General features: G+C 56.2%; 1 protein-coding gene across 3 annotated transcripts in view; it reads right to left on the minus strand.

Annotated features, from left to right (window-relative positions):
- The window catches only part of ALX4 (ALX homeobox 4), a 44,133-nt gene extending 30,336 nt beyond the window's left edge, over positions 1–13,797 (minus strand). Inside the window, exon 1 of one of the 3 annotated variants that reach the window (XM_072863902.1) lies at positions 13,401–13,797. In XM_072863902.1, coding sequence (XP_072720003.1) covers positions 13,401–13,797 — 397 coding nt within the window. Of the gene's footprint in view, positions 1–8,212; positions 8,549–13,400 lie in introns of those variants that run through there. The other 2 variants (XM_072863904.1, XM_072863903.1) reach the window with 2 other exon arrangements.
- Positions 13,798–24,440: the final 10,643 nt, after the last annotated feature.

The raw sequence follows: 24,440 nt of genomic DNA on the forward strand, positions 1-24,440 counted from the left end.
CACGACAGGGCGAGGAGTGGGCAGGGACAGCCCTGCTGGGCTCAACCATAGTGCTACGCTGCTATCACTGCCACACCGCCAAGTCCCCTGCTTACCCCTGCTCCCGGTGTACCTAGCCTGCTATGGGGTGTGCTTCGAGCAATCTTTGGTGCCTTCATCTGCTGGTTTAATTGGCTTGGCCATGCTCACACTGCTGTGTCAGTACTTCTGGCTCGGGGCTGAGCAAAAGGGAACTGCTTCACTCACCACCACCAGGCACCCCTGCAAAACCAGCCCCTGCTCAGCCTCCTGCCAGCAGAACCCAGACCCATGGACCTGCTTCATCTCAGACATATGGGGAGGAAGAGTATCAGAGCAACCAATTTAGCTATTTACGCACTCGTATTGTGTTTTCCCATCGGGCCATTTTCATAAAGCCAGTTCAGGCTGATCTGCTCCCATGGGGATGCCACTGCAGGCTTTCAGCTGCTGCTCCCTTTCCTTTTGACCCTCTGAGAAGGAGTTCTCAGCAAAGTTTTTGGTTTTAATGAAATCTTTGGGCTAAACCAGGCCATTCCCTATTTTTCCCCAGTAGGGAACTAATATCTGTCAGACTCAACATCCACAGCTGTATTCTTCACTTTCAGGGCCCACTCAGTTCCCCTCATAACTTCTCCTGGGCCAGGACCCACTGGCCTCTTACATGTTAATGCACGTGTGTGGTCACTGCTACACACCATGGTTTATCTGCTTTGGGCTCCTAATCTCTCCATCTCCATGGGATGTGGAATCAGCCAGGTTTCTACACATGAGCCTACATCAGAGAACATGCATGTTGCCTGAGGCAATACTCGCATTTGTTCTTCTCCAGAAAAACCCAAGCCGTTCCACTTGATTTTTGCAGAGTCCAGATAGGCCAGACCAGTGCATACCAAATGGCCCAAATTTACGAACTTCTTGCAAGCAGTGTGCTATGTTTTCTGGCTGATGTCTGAAAAAGAGAACTGGGGTCAGACTGCACTTTCCCTTTCTACTTCTCTGAAAGTCATTAAAATCAACAGAATAGACAAAGGGCTGGGATTAGTCCTGGTCTTTTTGTCTTTCTCTTGTAAAGTATCTGGGGGGTGATTCAGTTGCCCACTCATAGGTTTCTGGTGCCATGCAAGACACACTAATGTCTCTCAGGTGCTGACATGGGGCAGGCAGATACCAAGGCCTTGAGGAGCAGCACTGGGAGACCAGGCAGTGTAAATGGGGGCTTCTAGGCCAAGCGTCATGCAGTTGGCTCAATGTCTCCTCCCAGCACCAGCCAAGCTTCCCCTCTCCACCATCTGTAGGATGCTGGGTACCTTCTATTGCATTTACTAGAATCTGACAAACCTACTGAAATACTTTGGCCTCAAAGCCTCTGCCTTGTTACACGCTCTTCGTGTCTAGGTCCCCAAATATGGTGAAAAATTCATCTGTTAGAAGCTTGGTTGCAATCACAGCTTCTTGGTTCCTTTTTGGGTAAGCTTCAGGTCATTTTCTAAAGAAATCCATAGCTACCAACAAATATTGTCTGGCAGATTCCATCTCAGGCAAAGGCCCAACAACATCAACAGCAATGAATCGCAGTAAGGTCCCCAGGAGACACTGCTCAGTAGGGCTTCTCCCCATCTTTCGGGACCCACTTTTGAAATACAACACATGCAAGAAATGCATCACATGTCCTGTAGTAATTTTCCATCTTCTCTCTGCCTTTTCCTGAAAACCAGTTCTCTCTTGGCTTGACTAAGGATTTTGCAACCTCAAGATGTCCAATGGTTTTGACATCATAACGAAACCTCAGAACCTCCTTTTTGAGTGTTTCGGGTATAATGAGCTCTCATGAATACTCATCACCCATTGTTTTATTTCTCCATCTCCTATACAACATTTCATCTTTAAATTCCAAGCTTTCTCACTATGACCAGAGAGCTTTTGCCCTGCTACTCTGAAGAGAGTCTATACTCCAAAGCAGACACAGCTGCCAAATGAGGTTTTTTTTCAGTCACACTTTGTTTTGATACCAGGAGCCTTTTTGAGGGATGCTTCTAGCTCCTTGAACTCTGCTCTTGCAAACCTACATCTACTGGATGAAGCAGGAGCATTTTCATTTGTGCAGACTGTGAAAGAAAGGAGAAAAAAAAGGATGCAGTCTCAATCTTTTCTTGCTGTTCTGCTGGGGGAGGTGTCTGCTCCCAAAAAGGCATTTGAACAAGACGTTGGCAGAACTAGCCTTTGGTGACTTTAGTCTCGTGTCAGTGCTGTCCCCACCCCACAGGTACCCCCAGCTGTGTTCAGCAGAAACTGCTTCAGCTCTGAAAATGCCCAGCTGCTCTCCTCCGGCCACCGAGGTAGATTTCCCTTCTCACAAGGAGCATGTGGAGCTTTTGTAATCCTGGCAAGTCTGCAGCTGAGCCTCCAGGAGGCTGACAGTGCCCTGCTCCCTTCCCTCGCATCGGGGAAGTGCTGTCCCATCGCCCCTGGCTGAGTGTTTGCCCAGGGTGTGTGTTACATCTCTTTTCAACGGGTCATCTCACTCTGGGTTGAATTTCAGATTGGCAGCCTAGAGCTCATGACAGCCTGCTTATAAAATATTATCAGTTCCTATTAAAGGGTTTACCATATGCCAGGACATCCTCAGCTGTAACGGAGGGATTGGATGGCTGGCCGTACAATACCTGCTCTGTTGGTCTCTCGAGTGAGGGCTGCCTTACACAGGTGGTGGGAGACCCATGCTACAGTATGCTGAGGACTTGTCCTAACGCGAAAGCCATTTTTACCACCAGATATCCACAGTAGAAACCAAAATGAACCTAGTAAGGCACATCCCAGATATTATCTATTTATGGTAAGGCACAAGCACTCTTTGATTAACATATTACACAGCAAAGCTCTTGCTAGCCTTTTTTTCTAACCAGGACAACAGATGAGGTCCAGGAGCTGGCTACAAGCTCAAAGAGACAGCTCAGGGGCCTGTGGAGGCAGGCACCGCAAACAGATTGCCCAAATCTCTTTTTTTCACAAGCCGTGTCTTTAAAGGAAAACACCTCACGTTGAAAGCCCTGGTGATCACTGACCAGGTACCAACCACAGTGATGTACAGGCTGAGTGTTATTTCATCTCCCACCTTAGCTATGCTGGCATTTTCCTGGATCCCGGTGGTTCAGTCTCCCGCAGGCATTTCTCCCCAGCAAGGACACTTTTCCCAGTCCCTGCCTTCCCTTGTACCCATGGGGTGGCTCCATTTTGGACTGGCCCATCATCTCCCTCTCTGTCTAGTTTCAATTAGCAACTGCAGTACCTGAACAAGCATCCACGATGCCTATAAATCACACATGCAATAACCCCTCTCTTGCTGCTTGGCTTCCCCCGTAGCCCTCCTTCTGAAGTGGACTGCTGCCAAAACGAGGCAAATCAACCAAGAACTCCATTTTTTTGCCACCAAGGCCAAGGAAAAGGGGATTTCCAGTACAACAAGCCACAAAAGTACCCTTCCCAAAAGCAAACTAATTAAAGGCTTCAAGGGGAGAGTGGGCTTCTCTGAACACCAACTTAATATCCAGCTCTGGGCACCACAAAGCCTTGCTACAGCCTCAACTCTGACTTAAAACCAGTATCACCCAGCTTTACATGTGCAGCTTCAGGTCCCTCTGTTTCCTGGGTTGAGTTTGGGCCTTTCAGTAGATTTTTATGAGGCTCTGCCCTGACTAGCCATGTATTTATAACAACCCTCTCTGTGGATATTTCCCCTCCCCATCCAAGCCACACTTAACTGAGCTGCTGCACTCATGTTTGATGTTGTAGCCAATCCCCCATTGCTTTCTATCCTGCATAAGTCCCTTTTTCTAATAGCTTGAAGTGGTATGAACTGGATGGAAATACTCCTCTCTCTAGTACAGGACCTTATACCTATATAAAGCAACCAGCTTCCCTCGCTTCCAGTAGCGGCTTTCCAACTTCTGTTCAAGGGCTGAAGTGCAATATTTAAGCTCCGCCATAAATCCCACAGCTTCATGGAGTGTTTCTGGCCTCCTGCACAATCTGCCTAAGTGTCTAGCAATTGGTCCACCGGCTATTTTTCTTGGAAGTCCTCACTGGCATCTGGAGACGTGAGGAACACAAAATGTCTGCAGGTTCTCTGCCAATTTAGGTGGGTCTCTTCTTCCTCTTGCCTTCTAGCATTTGGCTGTGTCCTGTCTAGCTCAGACTGATATCTGGCTCCAATCTGCTTACGAAGGTTCAGACCAAATCTTGATAAGCCAGGTTATGTCTATAACACAGTGCTTCTCAGCTTTCAGGTATGGGTCCTTGCCACAGCTGTGCTCCTGACTCTGTTCCAGGATGAGGTCTGGGCATGCACCATCCCAGGGAAGGCTGGAAAAGAACCACACAGTGCTCCAGAAGGTCTTGCAGCCTCCCAAACCAGAGACCAGCACTGCAGTCCAGGCTACAGAGCGTACCCCTGCCCCAGCGTTTGACCTCAGGCTCTTTGCTGTGAACAAGTGCTGCAGAGCAAGGCTCCGTCTGGCTCCTCTTTCCAGCTGGCCATACGGTGGGAACGGACATGCGTCAGCCTCCCGTGGGGTCCTTTCTCTAGTGACATTGCTGGGGCTGGAAAAACCTGATGCTGCAGGCTTCCCTGTGCTTGTGTTACAGAGCACGCACACTGGAAATGGCCAGTCCTACGGGGGACCCAAGCCCTGCCTGGCAGACCCAGCAGCCTGAGACCAACTCCACGCCCAGCAGGCTGGTACCCTGGTGAGCCTTTGGTTTCCTTTCTGAGATGGTTTTCTATTCTTTCAGAAACCTTGCTGTGGCTCAGGCCTCATATTAAGTTTCAGGCTGAATAACATTTTCCCGTTTCCTCTGTTTTGTGAAACATCTTCTTGCCTGTGTCACACACGTTCCCCAGCACCTCGCAGAGTTGGGGTCTTGCAGCTGGGCCTTCAGATCTCTATGGGCACTGTCCCAGCACAGAGTCATTCTCTGATTGTTTTTGGCCCTTTCTGGGAAAATTCCCGATATTGCCCTCTCTCCCTGTGCAGTTTACAACTTTGTTTTGTTTTGATTTGATTCTGGTGTGAATTCCTTTCACTTTCCACTGCTCCTGAAGAGGTTAGATGTCTGCAAGCACCTTTGTTATCTGATCCCTCTTGCATCAAAAGAATTAATATAGTTCCCCATTTCCCTCTTTGAAAACTGCATCCTACCCTGACACCAGTGTTACCGCTCCCGACTGAAGCAGTCAGCCAATATCCCAAGTCCCAAGGAGGCCGTTTTCACTACAGGGAGGAACTGATGAGACCCAAGGTATTTGTTTTATGCAGCAGTGTTTGCCCAGAAAGCACTATCTCCCTAAACACAGTAGCAATCAGATAGGAGTCATTTCAAGACATTACAAGTTTCTTTTATTTCCCCCAGACAGAAGCCTGCCCAAAATGTTTGTTCTGTCGCTTCCTCAGGTTCCTTACTTCCCACTGATAGGACTTCTCTGATGGGCCTTGACTTTCTGTTGACTCCCTCTTTTTGGTTTCATAGTGTTTTCAGACTTTTATTGAATAAAGGCGGTTGCTATCTTCATAAGCCCCACAGAGTTTTCACCCAGCCTCAGCGTACAGCATGTCTATCAGTGACTAAACCAGCTTACCTTTCAGGCTCCATCACTAGCTAAAAACCCACTTGCCTGACAGCTAATGAATGCAGTTCTTGCTAATAAAGAATATATTTAGAAATTATACTGATTCAACCATCTGTTTCCAGCAAGCAGATTAACTGCATCGGGATAAACCCTTAAACCGCATCTTCACAAAAAAAAGAAAAAAAATTATCAGATTTAAATTGGTATTTAACTGTTGAGTTAGGCGATGCAATGGTCTTCAATCAGTGCAGATAAGGACAGACCATAGCTCATGACATACCAGCTTGTCATGGCTAAATCCTGCTGGGACCTGAAGATAGCAGCTACTAAATGTTGAATCACAGCTATTCTTAATGGAGAGAGAATTTGATGCTGGTGGATTCATACTTATATAGTCCATAAAATCAGTTGCAGACCACCTTCCGTAATAGTGGTGAGTCTGCCACTGCTCATCACCCCTCCAAGATATCTCCTCTTCTTCTTCCCCTGCCTCTTCTCATTCATCTCTGTTCCTTCCTCCCTCCATCCCTCTCCTCTATTCCTCATTGACCCATCCCTCCTTCATCAAAAAATGTCCCTAGAAGTATCATGGTGATCACAATTGCTCTTTCACATCATGCCTACTTATGTGACAGTCAAAATATGAAGATGATGTGCAAGTATGAATGAAAACATGGCCAAGCAGAATCACCAGTATGTATAATAGCATTGCTTCATCTGAACTTATACAGAAAATAAAGTGGAGGTCATTTATTTAATATATATAAGCAGCTTTCCTCCTTTACTTATGAACTTTCATTTACAAGTTGAGGCAGCTGAGAGACATGTAACTATGGTAAATTACTCTAATGCTTTATTCATGTGAAATGTTCCCATCCATCTCTTAGTAAATGATTCTCAAGTCACAGGAGTCCTATATTAGCTATGTTACTGCTCAGGCTTCTCCTAATCCAGAACTATTTCTCTTTTCCTTTTTGAAAATTTATCTACATGAAGATATTAGACATATGCCATCCAAGCTGATTACCAATTGAGATGGGATTTTTTTTTACAAATGTGTAGGAGTAATACCTCAGAAACACATGACTTTTGGGGCAGGGATTTCTCAGCATTTTCTGAAAAGCAGTGCCCAAGCCATATCTTGTTTTGGCCAATACAGGTTGCCCACGCTGATGAGTTGCTTTTTAAAGATGAGACCGTTCATGTGGATTGACAAGTTGAGCCTATTTTATATACTGAGAGACCTGAGCATATGCGAACACACCAGTTGCTACAGCTTCTTGCACCGAATAAGGACCTGGCCGTCAGGAAACCTAAGTTCAGTCCCCTCCAAAATCAAACACAGGACCTCTACTCCATGAGTTTTCCAACTCCGGCAGTGGGCTCCTTCTCCAGCCCGCTGAGAGCCTCCTTCTGCCAGAGACACGGCCCTGGGAGGATCACACTGATGCCACTGAGTGGCGACAGCTTGACCTTGCACAAGCCACTCGCAGGTTCTGAATCTCAGTTTTTCCGACTGCAAAATGGGAAGAAAAGTCTCTTACTGCCACAGGATGCGTCACACTTTTTACCTGAGAGTTGCTACAGCTACCCAAACGCCCTGAACAAGACTTAAGGACTCCCGGGAGTGAAACTGGCTAAAGAGCCGGGAACTAGGGTGACTAGGACAGGGCTGTGGCTGGAGATGTCCTTTAGCAGCAGACCTTGGCTCTGAGCCTCCCAGACACCACCTCCCTCTTACAAGGGAAACTCATCACAGCTTTGAACGAAGGGCTTGGAAAAGGAATAAATCTTCAAGATCTGAGGGATTGAAGTCTGCACATTAGCTCCCCTTAAACCCTGAGTGCATTTAACTTGGGAGGTTAGAAACCACAGCCAAAGAAATCTCTTTTGATTCACAACTTGTTTTGAGCAGTCACCCATAAAGCAGCCAGTGAATCACTCCAGCCAGTTAGTCATGCAACCACACTGAACGTATACTCAAAAGGCAGCACAAAATAAACAGCCTGCAGCTCCAGATAACACACACACACAGCTCATTTGCGCTATCTGGCATCAGCATATATTGTTAATAGGACTCCTACACCAAACCCTTAGGAAAAGACGCACTCAGTAAGCATCTCCAAATCTCTCTCCCCATCAGTATTTTTCTCGTCTGCTTCGCACTGTGTTGCTTTCAAAACAATTAAGACTAGTAAAAGTTTTAAGACTCTTTGTCTCTCTTTCGGCACCCTTCTCGTTGCTGGTAACGTCCTGCTGGGGTTACAAGCGTGCGCTGCAGAAGTGGAGGGCTAAAGCGGAGTTAATCCCAATCAGCAGCGGACAAGTCGAAAATAAACAGCCCTAGTGCGAAAAGAAATCTTCCTGCAAGGAGGGAGCGGCAGGAATACAGGGGGAGGGAGGCTGCCGGTCCTTTGACACATGAGTGTTATAAACAGCTCGGGTCAGGAATCCTATAAAAGTCTCCAGCCAGATCTACCGTCCAAGTCAAGAGAAGCGCAAAACATCTTTGGAAAGAGCCGCGAATAAATCTTCCTGCGCAGCCGGGGTAAGGAGCGTGAGCCCTACCTTCGCGTCCTGCTCCCTGAGGAAATCCCGCAGGTTTCCGCGGAGGAGATCCCGCACCTCCGAGTGTCTGTTCAAACAGAGGCTTAGCCAAACTCCTGGCGAGAGCTCCCTCCCCTCCCTGGGAGGGTGCCGGAGCCCTTGAATGGCAGATCTGGTGGCCCTATTGTGGAAAAGAGAGGGCGATTGCCAGGGCGGCGTCAGCAGCACGCCGGGAGCCGGCGGCCGAGCCTCGCCGGGCAGCCGGCCCTGCAGCACCCGGGAAGGGGCCGGCCCTGCCGCCCGGCTCCCCTCCAGCTCGCCTCCCCGCCTTCGCTGGCTCCGCTCGCCGCTGCTTCTCGCCGGTGCCCGCCAGCGTCCCGTCCCCCCTTCCCCCGCTGCCCCACTCGCGCCTCCCTCCCGCGTGCTTCTCCCCTTTATACTCCTCTGTTGCCCCCCGCGGGGATCAGGGCAGCGGCACCCCCCACCCCCGGCCCCCCTGCACCTCTCCCCGCCGGGGTGCGGGGGGAGCCCGCGCACACCCCGCCTGCCTCCCCGCCGGCGCCTTTATCCGCGGGAAGGAGCCCGGGCAGGAGCCGAGGGCCCAGGTCAAAGCTGAGGGGGGAGGGAAGGGGGGCAGGACCGGGGCGGCCGCCGCAGCCCCGGATCCCCCCCCGAAAGCCCTCTGCACCCCGCGGCCGGGCGAGGGGCAGCGGCCGCCCCCCGGGCCGGTGGCGGAGCGGTTCCCGCGGAGATGCGCACCGGGGCGGGCGGAGGCCCGGGGGGGCCGTAGCAGTCCCAGACCCCGGGGGGAGGCACGGCATCGCCCGACGTGGAGGAGTCCCGAGGAGAGCAGGCGGCCCCGGCTGCCCCCTCCCGCCCCGGGCTCGGGGCTGCGGCTGGAGCCGGGGGAAGGGGGCGGATGCCGCCGGTCCTCCCCGGCGCACGGCGAGCTCCGCAAAGCCCTTGAACATCGGCGGGGACTCTGCGCGGCGCCGCGGGGAGCCCCGAGCGCCTGGCAGCGAGCGGTCTCTCACGGGAGGCGGAGGGGCGACCGCCAGCGAGCTCGTTCCTGCCGTGCCTGCAGTTTACATTACATTAGGGGGAGGAGGAGGAGGAGAAATGCATTAAAAGTGTCAATTTTAAAAAGCACGCAGCGAGCCTCTGATTCCTACGGCAGTTGCTTTCTGCACTTCTATTAATAACGCACTTTGGGCTGCACTTTTTATTTGCTCGCTAAATAAAAGAAATGGTCGCTATTTGCATAACCCGGCACTTCAAGAATTTCCTCTGTTAGAGAAAGCCCGTTTCCTTTCTCCTGTCTCCTTTGAGCAAACAGCCCCATCGCATTCGCCTTCACTCCCCAAAGGATTTTTTTCCAGCCCGTATTTCTGGACAGCAATATACGTATATATTTGTGTGTGTGTATGGGTATACGCATACATACGTTTCAAGACGTATAACTTACTTCAGCTCCACGCAGTAGAAATAGCAAGTCGGATTACTACAGCACATAAATCATTCGAAAGCTTTTTTCCCTCCTAAGCCAAGATATGTAACCTGTTCTGAGGGCTTTTATTTAAGATTTCGGCTTTAATTGCCGGTGCCGGTCTGCGGAATAACCCGTACCCCGTTTACGGCAGGGAAAGCGGAGGAAGCCGTGCGAGGCCGCCGGCCCGTCGGCAGCGCGCAGGCGGGGGGCGAGCGGCGGGGGAGGCGGGGAGCCCCGCCGGGAGCCGGGGCCGCCCGGTGGCACCGGCCCTGCCAGCAGCCGGGCTGGAAGCGCTTCGGCGGCTGCCGCTCGTGTCTTCCGTGTATTGACGGCCGCAGCGCTCCCTGGCCTATATTTATCCGTACAATGCAATGGAAGGGCTTAGATCTAGAAATAGAAGCCGAGAGCAATAGATGGCAGGCACGGGCTTTTTATAACTCGAAACGACTTGTTTACCAAAGAATTAAAATAAAATTTAAAAAAAAGGGGGGACGCTCTCTCTCGCCGGCTCGCGGGGTGCCCGCCGTGCCCCCCGCCGGCCCGGGCCCCGCCGCACTGCCCGGCCGCTCCGCGCTGGGCTCGCCCGCGGCTCTACGACCGAGGAGGGGAAAGGCGGAGGCGAGAGCCGGCTGCGGGACCGCCGTGCGGGGAGCGGCGTCCCCCGGCAGTGCGGAGACCGGCCCGGGCGATGGGCCGCAGCAGCTCCGGGCGCAGCTCCGGGCGCGGGGGGGAAGCCGTCCGTCCGAGCGCTGCCTGGAGGGAAGGCCTGCCGTTTTGTCGGCCTCAGGTTGTTTGTTTGTTTGTTTTTTCTCTTTTTTGGGGGGGTGTTGTTGGTTTTTAAATTGAGGGACTTAGGGGCACGGCGTCCCACCACAGCCCCCTCACCCTCCCACATCCTCCTCAGCCCCGGGCGACCGGGAACGCGGGGAGCCAGCAGTCGCCGCCGCCGCCTCGCTCCTTCTCCTTCTGCACAAGGCGCACGGCAGTACCAGCACCGGAGCGGCCGCGGGGGCTCGGCGGGAGGCAGCGGGGCAGCCGCCGGCTTCCCGAGCAAAACCCTCCTGTAGCTCTCCCCACCCGCCCTGCATCCCGCCCGCGCGTTAGCTGGCCGCGCTTATGCCCGCTGCGGAGAAAGAGGACGGCTCTCTCTTCCCCCGCTCTCACCCACGCCGAGGGTATTTACCCGGCCTCGGCGATTTCCCGGTCCCGGTCCCTTGAGCCGGGCGCGGGGGGTCCCGGGGCACAACGCCTGCGCCCGGCGCGGTGGGTTTAGCCGTTTGGGAGAAGGCGGCGAGGCGCCCACGGGTGCTGCAGCCGCTCTGCGAAACCCCGATCTGGCTATTATTAGCGAGTCTCTCTCTTCAGTCATTAACCATTATTATTGCTATTAATTATCCTCGCGGATCCATGTGTCTCTTATTACAGCCCATCGTCCCTAGCCACATCACACGGGGCTCGCAACGAGCGCGGGTCTGGGCCGGGCCGGGCCGGGCCACCCGCCGCCCACGCGGGGCCCCACTGAAGTCAAGCCGGGAGCCCCGCTTGAAAATAGATCAGGAGGGACCCCGGCAGTGTTAAGGAGGGTGATAAAGTCGTGTGGCTCTACCGGGGGTTGTAAAGTGTCATCACAGGCTAAGCCGGCGCCCTGGGCTTTGCAACCTACAAAAACAGGAGAGCCGGTTAGCAGGGAGAGGATGGCAGGGCAGGGCAGGGCGGCCGGGAAGGCACCGCCGCGGCCCGGGAAGGCACCAGGGGTTCCCCTGCGCTCCCGCTTCGCCCGACGGAGATTCCCCTGCGCTTCGGGAGCGGAGAGCGGGTCCCTCTCGGCCGGGGCCGCGCGTCCCCGCGGGGCTCCCCGGCCCCACCGTGCCCTTCCCCGTGGGCCCCGGCCTGGCCCCAGAAGGCCTCCGCGGGTGTGGAGCGGGCCTTGGCGCCGAGGTGGGGTTGTCCAGCCACGGGGAAGGGGTAGGGGAAGAGAGGGAGCGGGGGAGAGGGAGAAAACCCCAGCCTAAGCCCCGGCCAGAACAAGCGCGAAAGCAGCCCCCCAGCCAGAGCCCTCCTGCCACTCGCGGGCCTGCGGGGAAGTACTCGCGGGAGGCGGGTTGTGCCACCCGGGTGCGGGCAGGAGCCGTGGAGGCCGGGCAGGAGCAGAGCGCGGCCCGAGGCGGGGGGACGGGATCGAGCCCGGCCCGGCCAGGCCCGGCGGAGAGCGGGCAGCGCGGCCGGGCGCAGGGCAGCCGGGCTCTGCCTGCGGTTGCCAGGCACGGCTGCCGGGCGAGGACTTACTGCCCTTTCCCCGGGAACGGAGTCACCTGCGTGGGGGGGAAAAGGGTCTGTGGACCCGGATCCGGGAACAGGGAGGGGTGCGGGGGTGGTGGACGGCGCCTGAACACGGCCCGGCACGCCGGGGTTTGGGAGATGGGCAGAGGGAAGGAACCTCGGCTTCCTTTTGAGTCTAGAGATGGGGGAAAGTGAAAGTAAAGAGGGCAAAGAGTGCCCAAAATGACGGCGAGAGCCGGCCTGTACGAAAGAGTACCCACAACGACTGTGGGATTGCCGGCCTGACCCGGGCCTCTCCCGGCTTCCCTGCGCCCCCACTCCGCAGTCGCCGCCCGTCTTTGGGGCTCCCTGGAGACCCCGGCACGGCCCTGTCGTTGTCCCTGCCCGGCGGGGTCACGGTGGACCGGCGCATCGAGGATGGGGACGCGGCCGCCCCCCGGCAACGGCGACGCGCTGAATCCAGGCCGGGGCAGCCCCTCTGTGCCCGCACAGGGATCAGCGGGAGGGAGAGGAAGATTTCATTTCCACTTTCGCTTCTTCGGAAAAATAATTGGGGGGGGTTATTTGTTCGGTCGTTGGCTTTTTTTTTTTGGGGGGGGTGCTGTTTGTTTGTTGTTTTGGGATTTTTTTTTCTTTTTTCTTTTCCTTTCCCCTAATCGCCTCGATACAGCGGAAACCTCCCGAAGAGCTTCTTTTAAACCCCCGATCGGAAACGACATGAGAAGCGACCCCGTACCAGGTTGTCCTGCCGAGCGCCAGCGCAAGGGACTGTCTTAATTGTCGCTAATGACCCGCAGAGACGATGCGAGTGGGTTATCTGCAGCCGGGCAGAAATCAATTAGGGGAGTGGCAATTAGGGGAGAAAGCGAGAGACAGGAAAGTGGGAGACACCGTTACAGCGGAAAGTGAAGATTTCGGTGAAATTTTCCAGAAATTCTCCCTCTGGAAGAGGGTCCCCATAGAGAATGTTCTGCGCAGCCCGGCGGTCCACTCTTTCTTTCTCTTTCTGTTTCTCTGCCCGTTTACTGCGGATTTCCCTGCATTGCTCAAGAGCTAGCGCTTTCCGGGAGCGCATCGGCCCGGCTCAGAAACTACGATTACAATCACCGCACAGGGGGACAGGGGGGAAACGCGGCTTCCCGGGGGCATCGCGGGCGCCGGACCCGGCTGGGAATAAAGCTATTCGGGGGGCACGGCGGGCCCCAGCCCCGCACCGCTGCGGCGGGAGGGGGCTGCCCGCGGGCGCGCTGCGCTCCGCCGCCGCGGCCGGCAGCTCTGCTCGGCGCGCCGGGGCCGGGCAAGGTCTCCTTGACCCCGGGAGGACTTGTCCTGCCGGGCAGCCACCCCCACCCCCCCGCCCCCGGGAGGCCCCTTCCAGCCCCGGGCGTCTCTCTCCGGTTTCGCCCCCGGTGCTTCCCCCGCCGCACGCCAAGGACTCACCGTAACAGGAGACCTGCAGAGCTCCGTTGTGGCCGCTGCTCTCTTGCAGCTTGAGGTTGCTCTCCGGGGGGGTTTTGCAGGGGCCTCGCTGCATGTAGAGGTGCGGCGGCTGCTGCTGCGGAGGGTATTTGTTAAAGGAGGCCGGAGCCCCGGCGGAGCCGGGAGCCTGCACGCTGCCATCCAGGGACTGACATTCCTGCTGGCTGTAGCGGCTCCGGCACTTAGTGCTGCTGTCACCAAAGCCTTGTCCTTTGCTGGCCAGGAAAGTAGGGCTGAACTTGTCACTTGCTTGAAATGCCCTAAAAGGCGAGGAGCCTTCTGTGCCCTGGGAGGCTGCGTTGTAGTAGGAATCCATGGCAGCCGGATCACAATAAGAAACACAAGTATCAGCATTCATTCCTAAAATTAAAAGGCCCGAGTGTCCTTAATGCGCTTGGAGGGGCACCAGGAACCTCTCTTTCTCTCTCCCTCTCGCATACACACACACTCACAGCTGGGCCAGGGAGCTCTAAGAGGATTCAGATGTTCTTGAAAGCTGACCAGATCTCCAAACCCCCTTAAGATCTTGCACAGTAAAAGGGGTCTTTTTCTTTCCCTCCCTCTCCCTCTCTCTCTCTCTCACACACACACACTTGCGCTCCGTCTCTCCCTCCGAACTATCTACATGCTAAGAGGCTCTTCTCCGCGCTCCCCCCCCCCAAGTTTGGGGGGGGGGGGGAGAGAGAGAGACCTCTCCCCCAATTAATATGTAGATGATGACAGTGGAGGGGAGGGGGCCCAGGAAGGGGGGTGTGTGTATGGGTATGGGGGTGTGTGGAAGCAGAGGGGGGTGGAGGTCATATCTTTTGCGTTAAAAAAAAACAACCCCAAAAGTTTTTATGATTAAAAAATAGAAAATCAAGCAGAGGACACGAACGCCACGAAGGGATGGCCGTGGGGTCCGCGCGGGCGGAAGCACCGGGGACGATTTAATGGTCGTGACACGCTCGGTTCGCTCCGGCCCTCTCCGCTGCCGACTGCCCCCAGCTGCGGGGACCCCCGGCCCCCGCCTCTGTATTAAAGGCAATACGGATTTCCCCCGCAGCTATATGCCTTTAAGCCTCCCCCACATTAACCCCTTCAGGGCCGGCAGCTCTCCTAGCGCTGCCGTGAGCCGTTTGCGTCCCCTGGCACGGCGGTGCCGCGGTCGCCCCGCACATCGCCAGGCAAGCTCTCCGCGGCGTCTCGCCGCACGTTTACGATCGTCATTATTTATTTACCTCTAAACCCGTGCTCTCTCCAGGTGTAAAACAACTGGATCAAAAGCGGAAGGGCAGCAGGGAGGGATTTTAACAGGGTCGCCAAGCACACAAAATTGGCCCCGACTCCTGGGACCTCCAGAAGTGAACTTGCAAAGGGACAGAGGCTAGCAGGAGCCCTTTTTGGTTTGAGGAGTCAATTGCAACCCAAAAAGGGCTTGAAAATAAATCAATACTCACCTTCCGTCGTCCCCCCCTCCCGCCATTCAACCTGATTCCCCTCCTCCCCCGGTTAACTCCTGCTACCCCTTACACTTACTCTTACCCTGCCTTCCTCCCATCCCCACATCTGGTTTCTATTGCTCGCTTACCTTGAAGTTTTCAGTAATAAAGATATTACGCAAACTACATCCACAGTTCTTCAGTCAAAAAAAAAAAAAAAAGAAGAAAAAGAAAAGAAAAAAGAAAGAAAGAAAAGAAAAAAAAGAGAAAAAGAAAGGAAAGGGAAGAAAAGAAGGCCCTTAACCCCTTCGGGAGCGCGGGCCGCGGCGGAGCCGGCTGCGGGCGGGGAGCGGGGGCACCGGCGGCGGCTCTGGGCTCCCAGCGGGCTCCCCCGGGGCCCGGCTCATGTGTCCTCCCTTCTCCCCCCCGGCTTCCTCCCCCCCGTGCAGAGACGGGGGAGACTTGTGGCTTTCATCTGTGTGTGTGTATCTGGGTGCGCGGGGGCGAGCGGGATGCGGCGCGGGGGCGAGCGGGGCGGCAGGGCGGGGGTGCGGCCCCGGGGGCGACGGCTCGGGGGGGCCGCGGCCGCCGTGGCCCCCCAGGGCTTTGCTCCAGGAGCAAGACCAGCACCGCCGTTTTCATTAGCTCGGATCTGACAAGAACAGCCCCCCCCGCCCCTCGCCCCCCAGATGCAAAAGGGATTTCTAGCGAGGTCGTCGTTAAAACCAGCCAGAGACGGATTCATTTACTAGATTTCAAACCATTTTGCGAGTCTCCCTCAGAGCAGCGCTGGGCTCGCTCCGCTTTCTGGTCCAAGAAAGCTTTCAGAGGATTTGCCTTCCTTATTCTCTTTATTACCTTGCTTAATTCTTTCCTCGTCGTTTCTCTCTCCCCTCCCAAACTCCCCCACCCCACCACAGCCCCCTCTCTCTCCCTTCTCCACGACTTAATAAAAAGCAAACCGACTCAATGCATGGGAGTCTTTCTAGAAACCACTTCGGGGCGGCCAGCGGAGCCGGGGAGCTGCCGGTACCCGCAGCCTGCGAGCGGAGCCGCTCGCAGGCTGCGGGTACCGGCAGCGCCCCGGCTCCCGCATCCCCCGCTCCGCCGCAGCGGACTTGCCGCCGCGCTCATGGAGGAGAGTATTTGGGTGTGTGAGCCCGTTAAATACGGGCTTTCCAGCCAGTTCCTTCCCGAGCAATGATTTTGGCGAACGAAAGAACGGGCTGAAAGAAATGATGTGAGGGCAGCCCTCGATGCTGCAGCGTTGTACTCGGCCTCGGGATTTCTGTTCGGCAAAGTTAAATAACAGCAACTACAACAACAAAAACTAAGGGGAAGATTCCGGGATCGGGCAGGAGATGATTTTTTTAAAATCTTTTTTTTTTTTTTTTTTTTTTTTCCCAGAAGCGCTGCGGTGCAGGGGCTCGCAAGGGCACTCCGGCTTGGCCGAGCCGAAGGAGGGCTGCCCGGGGTCTGCCTCGGCCGGAGCGCTCCGACAGCCCCTCCTTGCATTAAACTGTAACGAAAAGTCCATTAGTTCCCAATCAGGGCTAATCCGCAGCCCCGCGGAAAGGACCGCAATAAAACCCTCTCTCTAATGGCCAATTTGTGTCCCTGGAAGCGGGAGGTTAATTCGGGAATCGTTACCGAGGGAAAGTGTGCTCGCAAATACCTGGCGATCTGGCGGGGGGTGGGGGGGAATAACCCGGGAATCGTTTTTCTCAACGGCTTTCGTTTGCCTCGGTTGGGTTTTGCCTGAAGCCCTCTCAGCAAGTTTGACGGGGGACTGCCCCAGCCCCCGTTAGCTGGGAGCGGAGCCTTGTGAACATAGCAGCAAACAGGGAGCCTGCAGCCGCCCTCCCCGCTAAACGAGGCGGTGGGGCTGCGAGTGGCGGCGCTGCCGCGGCGGCCGCGTCCGTCCGGCGGGTCCGGCGATGGGGCTCTGCCCTCCCGGTCCCGCCGCATCGCCGCCGGGAGGGCTGCCGGCTCCAGGGCGAGGGGAGCATCCCCGCCTGCGGGAGCGAGGATCGGCAGAGCAGGGGCAGAAAGGGACACGCACCACTTGAAACCCGATCTCACAATTTTTCCTCCGAGTGACCCCAAACCTGCTCTGCCTCTACATCAAATGCGTCCAAAGGGGAAGGGCGAAAGAGCGGCCGAAAGGTCTGCGCTCCGCAGCAACCGGTTGCCGATTCCGTATGTATATGTACTTTATATCGAGACCGTTTTCAGCTACAGTCGCTGTTGGTTTTGGACGGGGTCAGTCCCGAGGGTCCCTTCCCACACAGGGCTGCGGGGCTGGGGAGCCCCCGTGAGAGCCAACCGGTCGCCCGGTTAGGGACGGCAGCTCTCACCGAGCGAGTCACTGCTGCGGGAATCGCCCCGGGTCTCCAGCTCCGGGCGATCCAGCTGTCCCCTCCCGGAGACACCCCCGGGAGAAGGGAGCAGCCCAGGGCAGCCCTGCCTGGCTTGTTTTCGAGGAGCCGTTTCCTTTCCACAGGGGCAGGAGCGGGCATCGCTCCCGGGTGAGGACTCGGTGCGAGGGGCAGGCGATAGCGGTCGGGTCCTACATCTCGACCTCTGCAAGAAAAAAAAAATCTTATTCCCGTGCGATTTAGACACTCAGGCTTGTGTAACGTCCAGGGAAAAGGCAGAGGTGTCCGCTGGTCCCTGCACACGGGGCGCGGAGGTGCGGGGCTGCGGGGAGTGGGCAGTGGGGAGGCGGCGGGGACGAGCCCGGCTCTCGCAGGGGGCCCGGAGGAGGAGGCAGGAATGCGCTTCTCTGCTTTCCCAGCCACCGCCGGGAGAAACCCGCCGTGTCCCTCCCAAGCCTCCACCGTCCTCCCGGGGGTCCGGCCGCTCGGGGCCGGCCCGGGGCTGGTGCCGGTGGCTGCAGCCTGCGCGGCGGCGGGGCGGCTGGGGCGAGGCGCGGCGGGGCTCCGGGGTGCCTGGTCCAGCACCCCAGGTCCTCCCCGCTCCATCCGGGTGGTGGGAGAGTAAATAGCTCGGTTCAGGGAGTGGGCTCATTTCACTGGGGAGGGGGATGGAGAGAGAGGGGGATCTTTCGCACCGTTCCCTCCCGGCTCTTTGGCAGAGCCCTGCTCTTGGAAAGTGCCTCCAGTTTGTTTCCCCGTTGGGTTGGTTTGTGTGGTCACTTCAGAGCTGCGGCCTCCTTTTGTACCAGACCGAGATCTGAAGGCGACCTATTTATAACACTGCTGTTGGGGGGGAGAGAAGGGAAAAAAGTATTCGTGCTAATCTCCCAAACTTTTTTTTTATTTTTCCTTTCCAGCGGGACGAAGGTCACATCTTTATTTCACGAGTGGAGCTTGCCTAGCGACAGTCCTGCTGGTACCTGCCGCCTTGCGCCAGGCTGGGGCCTGAGCTGCGCCGGGGCGGGGGCTTTGCGCTCCTGCCCTCGTCGCCTTTCCTCGAGGATAAACGTATATATATTTATATGCGATGTCGATTGTTATTAAAACATGTTCTTCGTGTCAGGAAGGAGCTTACAGAGAGATGGAGCTGACCCGCTCCTCTCCTTCCCGGGGAAAGCGAAGGAGGAGGCTCTGAGTCGGGCCTGGCTGGCCCCTGCCCCTCCGGGCTTGTGCGGGCAAAGCTCTTCTCCCTCCGCCCTCCGAGGTCCCCCCGCTGCCTCTTACCGCCGCTTCAGCAAGGCATCGAAGTCTGCTCCCGGGCTCGGCTTCCCCCGGGCTCTCGCCCCGCGGCCCCGCTGCCTTTCCGCTGCGGCCCCGCTGCCCCCGGCTCCCCCCGGCCCCGCTCCGCAGCCCGGCCCGCCCGACTGCTGTGGGGACGGTTTGCTCCGTGCGGATCCATAGGTGCGCACAGCCATGTGTGCACGTGTGTCTATGCAACTATACGTTTTCGCCAAAACCGGGCACCTGCTTGGTCCCTCGGGCGCCGGGTGCGGGACAAGCCGGACCCGGGCTGCCCTCCGCGGCCGGTGCCCGGGCCGCACGGCGCAGGGGGAGGGCTCCGGGCTCTGCGGCGAGCCAGGGCCCCCGGTGCCCGCTCGGAGAGCAGGGGAGAGGCGGGGGTCCCCCGGGCCGCTCCCTGCGGGGCACAGGGGGCGGCAGCAGGAGGGGGTCAGAGCTGCCAGGGCCTGCTCCGCTCGCACGGCCCGGGGGAGTCCCCGCCTCCCGGCGCCGGTCGGGCTCGGCGGACCGCTCCGGGCCGCAGCGGCTCCGGTCAGGCTTTCTAGCCAAGCTTTTTTTTTTTTTCCCTTTAAATTTTCCTTTTTGTTTTTCTTTTATTTTTTTCCTTTTTTTTTTCCTTTTAATTTTGTTTTATTTTCCAGGAAGGGCCGCGCTCGCTTCAAGCTGCTGGCGGCGGAGGGCATTTATTCACCCGCTTCTGCACGCAGCCCCCGAGGCCGCCGCGGCCGGAGAAGGGCGGCTTGGCCCGCTTCGGCCAGGGGCGGCGGCGGAGCCCGGGGTCCCCGGGCAGCCCGAACCTCTCGGTGCCGCCCCCCCCCCGTCCCCAGAAAAACATGGAACTGAAAATCACTGCTTTTGGCATCGCGCGCCCGGGGCCCCCGATGACGCCACTGCGTGAGAGCCAATGGGAAGGCGGAGCGGGGGCGGCCCCGGCGCCCCCCGCGCCCCGCTCCGCTCCCGGCCCCGCCTCGGGTCCCGCCGGGCGCGGCGGAGCGCAGCCGGCCGGCACGAGTGCCCCGGCCCGGGCTGAGGCGGGCGGGGAGGCTCAGGCCGGCGGCCTCCCTCAGACTCCGGCCTGGGCTGAGGCGGGCGCGCCGGGCTGGGTTAAAGCGCTACCGCGCACTTCGTCCCCCTTCCAAGTACCCCGAGCACGACCGAGGGGGGGTGTCTATATTTAATACGCCATCCCAGGACTGAATTTTTCAGTGGCTATCTGTAAATTCCTTCCTGCGGGGAACAACCCACTTGCTGTTCATTTCCTCGATACTCTCCCTTCGCGTGTGACCTTGCCAGACCTGGCTCTGAAGTCCGGGGCTATTTTTGCTTGAATCAGAAGCCCCGGCGCAGGGAAGGCAAAGCGGCCCGCAGGCTCTCCGGGCGGCACGGCGGGCTAGCGGCCGGGGTTGCCCCGCGGCTCCAGCCGGGGGCTGCCCGGGAGGGTGCACGGGAGAGCCCGGGGGAGCCGAGGGAGGCGACGGGCCGGGCGGCTCTGCGGCCCCGGAGCCCGAGGGATGCGGCGCCGCGCTCTGGGTACCACCCTGGCTGTCCCGGGGGCTGTGCTACGGGACCGGCGGGACCCGCCGCCCCAAGCGCCCAGCGCCGGGCTCTGCTCCCGGGGACAGGACATGGGCAGCCCCCGGCGCCGGTGACCTTTCCGGGCCGGGGCCGCCATGCGCCGCGGAGGAGGCATTTCCCCGTGGGGTGCGCCGGGATGGGAATGTCCTCTTTGCCCTGCGCACGAAACAAAGAGGCCAGGGAGGAGGGGGGTGCGAGCCGAAGGCATCCAGTGGCATTTGGTGCACCTGTCAGCGCGGCGAGAGCGGCTCCCCTGACCTTTACGAGCAGGGCAGAGCCGGGACAGCCCGCGGCGGCGGGGGGGACAGGCTGGGGCAGGCGGGGAGGCCGAGCGAAGGGGGGCTGTAGGGGAGCTCGCCCCCAGGCCAGGCACGCCTGGTGCTGAGAGCCAGCCCCGCCGCCCGGGCCCCGGGGACGCCTGTGCCCCAGGCCGGCGACCCATCTCCAGCATCCCTCGGTGAAGAGCAGCTGGTGCCTGCTGCCGAGAGCGGACGGAAAGCGCTCCCAGGGAAGCGTGGATATTTTTAATTACAAATATCAGGGCAAGGCGAGCCCCCGGGCCGCCGCGATGGAGAGGCCGGCTCAGCCCTGTCCCCGTTACCCCCCGGCCGCTGGATTTCGTTTGTTCCTCTCCTTGTCTTTCGCTCTGACAGGTATTCTCACCCCGGGTCGTTTGTAAGAAATTCACCTTTCTCGTTGTAATCTACAAGCAGCTCCCCCAAACCATCCCTAAACCAAACAAGAACAGATCTTTTCAAGTAAAGCAACTCCTGATCCACTGCTAAGAATAGTAACCGTTATGATTTTTTTTTTCTGAATATAATCGCGTCTCAATTACAGAAATCACAGCAACATACTAGGTGGTCAGTGCACCACGCGCAAACTTATTTTCCGCGTGATTTGCGCGATATCTACTGACCCACCACGGCTAACGCGCTCACGGCAATGGCTGCAGCGTCCCTCGGAGCTCCTGCCCCGGGCGGGGAGAGCCCGGGCTGCGCTCCCACGCGTGCCCCGGCGCCACGGCAGTGGCTTTGCCCCCATAACGCTGCTCGGAGCGCCGGTTTCCAGGGCAGTGGCGCAGGAGGACACCCCCCTTTCTTCAGCAGGTTCATTCGGGGAGGGGTACAGGAAGGGGAACATGGATTTTCGGGGGGGACAGTGTTCAGGCAAGCCGTGGAACGTCCCTTCCAGAAATGTCCCGAAAAGGGAGAGGAGCAGGACAAGGCGGGTTTGCAAATAACGTGCTCGGCTCCTTCGCAGGGCTTCTTCTCTGGGCACACTCCGCAGCCTGACGGCCGCCCCTCCGCGTTACTCGCGGCCGCGGGGCCGGGGCTCGGCGGCCCCGCCGCGGGCACACACCGCCCCGGCTCTCGGCCCCGCCGGAGCTCCCCGCCGGGCTCAACTTTCCAGCACTGTCGGGTCTCGCAGCCGCTGCGGCGGGATCTCCGGGCCGATGTGATTCCTAGCAGGGGCTTAATGCTGCTTTTTGAGTCTCCTGGACCATAGCTGTGACCTTTTATTTTCTGTTACTTGTTGGCTTGTTTATTTTTTTAAACCTTCCAGGAACGTTGCTTTTCCTTATTTTTTGGGTTTTTTGAGCTCCCACAAAAAATCCGATCAAGGCTGATTGATTGTGTCAGAGCCACGTGTAATTAAGGGGGAATTAGTTCACAGGGTTCGCAGATTCCCTCCACAGGATGGCCCAGGGTTGCTTTTTCTTACAGAAAGCATCCAAGAATTTTTGCAAGCAGTGGAGCAGGCTGAAGGGGTTGCCTCGGTGTACATCCCATGAGGATGCCACTTATTTATTGTAAAGTCTCACACTGAGGGAAGCACCCTTGTCTTAAGGCAGAGAAACTGAGTCTCAAACAAGTGATTGCCCAAACTCATACTAAAGTTTGATTGCCCAAACTCACACAAAATCTGCTATCTGCTGGGAGCTGGGAAAGAGCCCAGGAGTCCTGTGGGTCTCTGCCCGTCTCTCCAGTGAGCAGCTCAGCAGCACCAGCCATCCTCCCAGGCGATCGGCTCAGGCAGCCCCCAAGTTTCAGGCAGAAGTACCTTATCTACTGACAGACACAGAGACACAAGTGGCTGGGATTTCCCCAGGTCTTGAGCTTCTTCACCTTCCCTTGGAGCCAGTGAAAGCTGCAGCAGCTCAGACAGAAATCAGGCCACTGTGGTTTAGACTACTGAGGCAGAAACCCTGGTGATGTGCACCCAATCTCCAAATTGCACGGCCAAAAATCTTGCTCAGCCACAGCAAGAGACCTCTGCCCAGCAGCCATTCTCAGCTTTTAGGGGTCATCCACCCATGAAACCTCATCATTAGGACAAAACTGCAGCCAGGACATGAGAGAAAGTCACTGAGAAAGTTCAAAAAGGAGAAGTGTCTGAACGACTTCATTAGGAAACTCACTATCAAGGCAGGAGCAATGAATCAGTCTGACTTCTTATCTTAAAGATCAGAAGGACAAAAAAGAGGGAGAAGACCCAACAGCAACAACAATAACAGCAATGAAACAAACGCAGAGCCTCCACAGCCATTGCAGCCTGGGATGGAGACAGCCTGTGGCTGCGCTGGTGCTGGGACGGGGCAGGAGGACAGTCAGACAGAGCTTCCCCAAGTTAGAAATGACAGTCCGGTCAGCTGAGCCCCAGGGCCACCTGTGTCCTCCCTGCTGCTCAGATTTATAGAGTGTAACATTTTAATAAAAAACACACACACCTCTCCACTTTGGTGCATTAAGAGATTTCTAGCAAAACACAGTAATGTTGCTATAAATTTCCCTCCCAGCACCCTCACAAGTAATAACTCAAGCCCTAGCATTTTGTATTTAATGTTTATTTTGATGGCTGCATTCCAGAAAGAAAAGGGAAAAAGAGGCAAAATCTACTCAACCACTCTCCCCATTGCTATTAGCCTGATGTTTTCAATAAAATTTAGTGCAAACTGGGAAACAAACACTTGGAAAAAGAAAGGAGGAAAACAAGCACACTTGGGCAAAATTCTCCTAGGCATTTGCCAAAGCCTGGGTTCAAATCCTGTCTTAAATTACAGATGTCCTGCCATGGGTTCTCGTTATGTCCTCCTCCCTTGGCATGTTTGAACAGCACCCCAGGGAGACGTACCTGTGTTAAGCAAGGCTCAGTGGTGGGATGCTCCAAAGGATTGAGACATATGGAGGCTCGAGGTTGGAATAATGAAGTCTGGAAGTTAAAGACTGAGGCTTCTTGGCCAAATAACACAGGGCAGAATACTAGGGGTGCTGCCAGTCATGTTTGAAGTACATGGCAGAGCTATTTAAAGCTTTCAGAGCACCTGCTTCTCTGTGAAGCCACTAGTCCTTCACTTGCACCAGCACTAAGCCCACACTTGCCACCAAAAAGGGATGAAACCATGCGGACAGATGGTGGTACACCCAGACAAGCCATGGACATTTGCTAACCAGCATGCAGGCTTCAAGAGATGACTCTCAACTCTGGTGAGAGTAGCTTAAAGCTTCATACAATTTTGTGAATATTTAAATATTGTGAATATTTACCCAGATGCGATTTAGACTTCTGATTGCTTACCCAGAAGTAGCAATCCTCGAATTCAACTTGATTTAGATGTGTTTAACAAAAATGTGCTGAGAGCAGCAGCACTACCTAACCAGGTTGCTAACTAATGAGAGATGTGTCCCAGGCTCGCAGTGAGCGTGTGTGTGAAGTCTGCATGGGCTAAGCCTAGAGAACATGTGAAACTCATCTTTGTGCATCAGACCAGAATAAGCCAATGGGCTTAAGGAGTAACTGGATTTAAATGTTGCAGAAGCTTTTGGGTTGCCCTTCCTGCAAGGTGCACTTTGCCTTGCATGCCCTGTCCAGAAGCCCGGGCACATGCTGGTATGGCTGTGTCTCTGCCTTTGTGTGTATTAATCCAGTTGTGGCTAGATCCAGATTTTCCAGATTTCCTCCTCTTCCCAGACCACTCTAGACCCCAAGCAGATTCAGAGGCTGACCATATTGCTCCTGTGATGTTTCCCTGAACCATCAGTGCCTGCACACACTCATGCCAGACTCCACTGGTCCCTTAAAGCTTACCAGCTCAACCAGTGCTCTCCATGTGGTTTCTCTGGTCTCTGAATACCTATGTATGGTATTCACTTCTCACCACTTTTTGGGAGGGAAATCAGAAAGATTAAAATCAGGACAAAATTAACCTCCCCTGTGATGCTTGGCTTATGAGCAAGGTTCATTGGGAAAGTGTTATCTAATAAATTAGGTATTATGGTCATGAATTCCAGAAGTGGAGGGATCTATCATCTCATATTAAGTCTTAT

Source organism: Ciconia boyciana, chromosome 6 (assembly GCF_034638445.1).
Source record: "Ciconia boyciana chromosome 6, ASM3463844v1, whole genome shotgun sequence".
Classification (NCBI taxonomy): Eukaryota; Metazoa; Chordata; class Aves; order Ciconiiformes; family Ciconiidae; genus Ciconia; species Ciconia boyciana.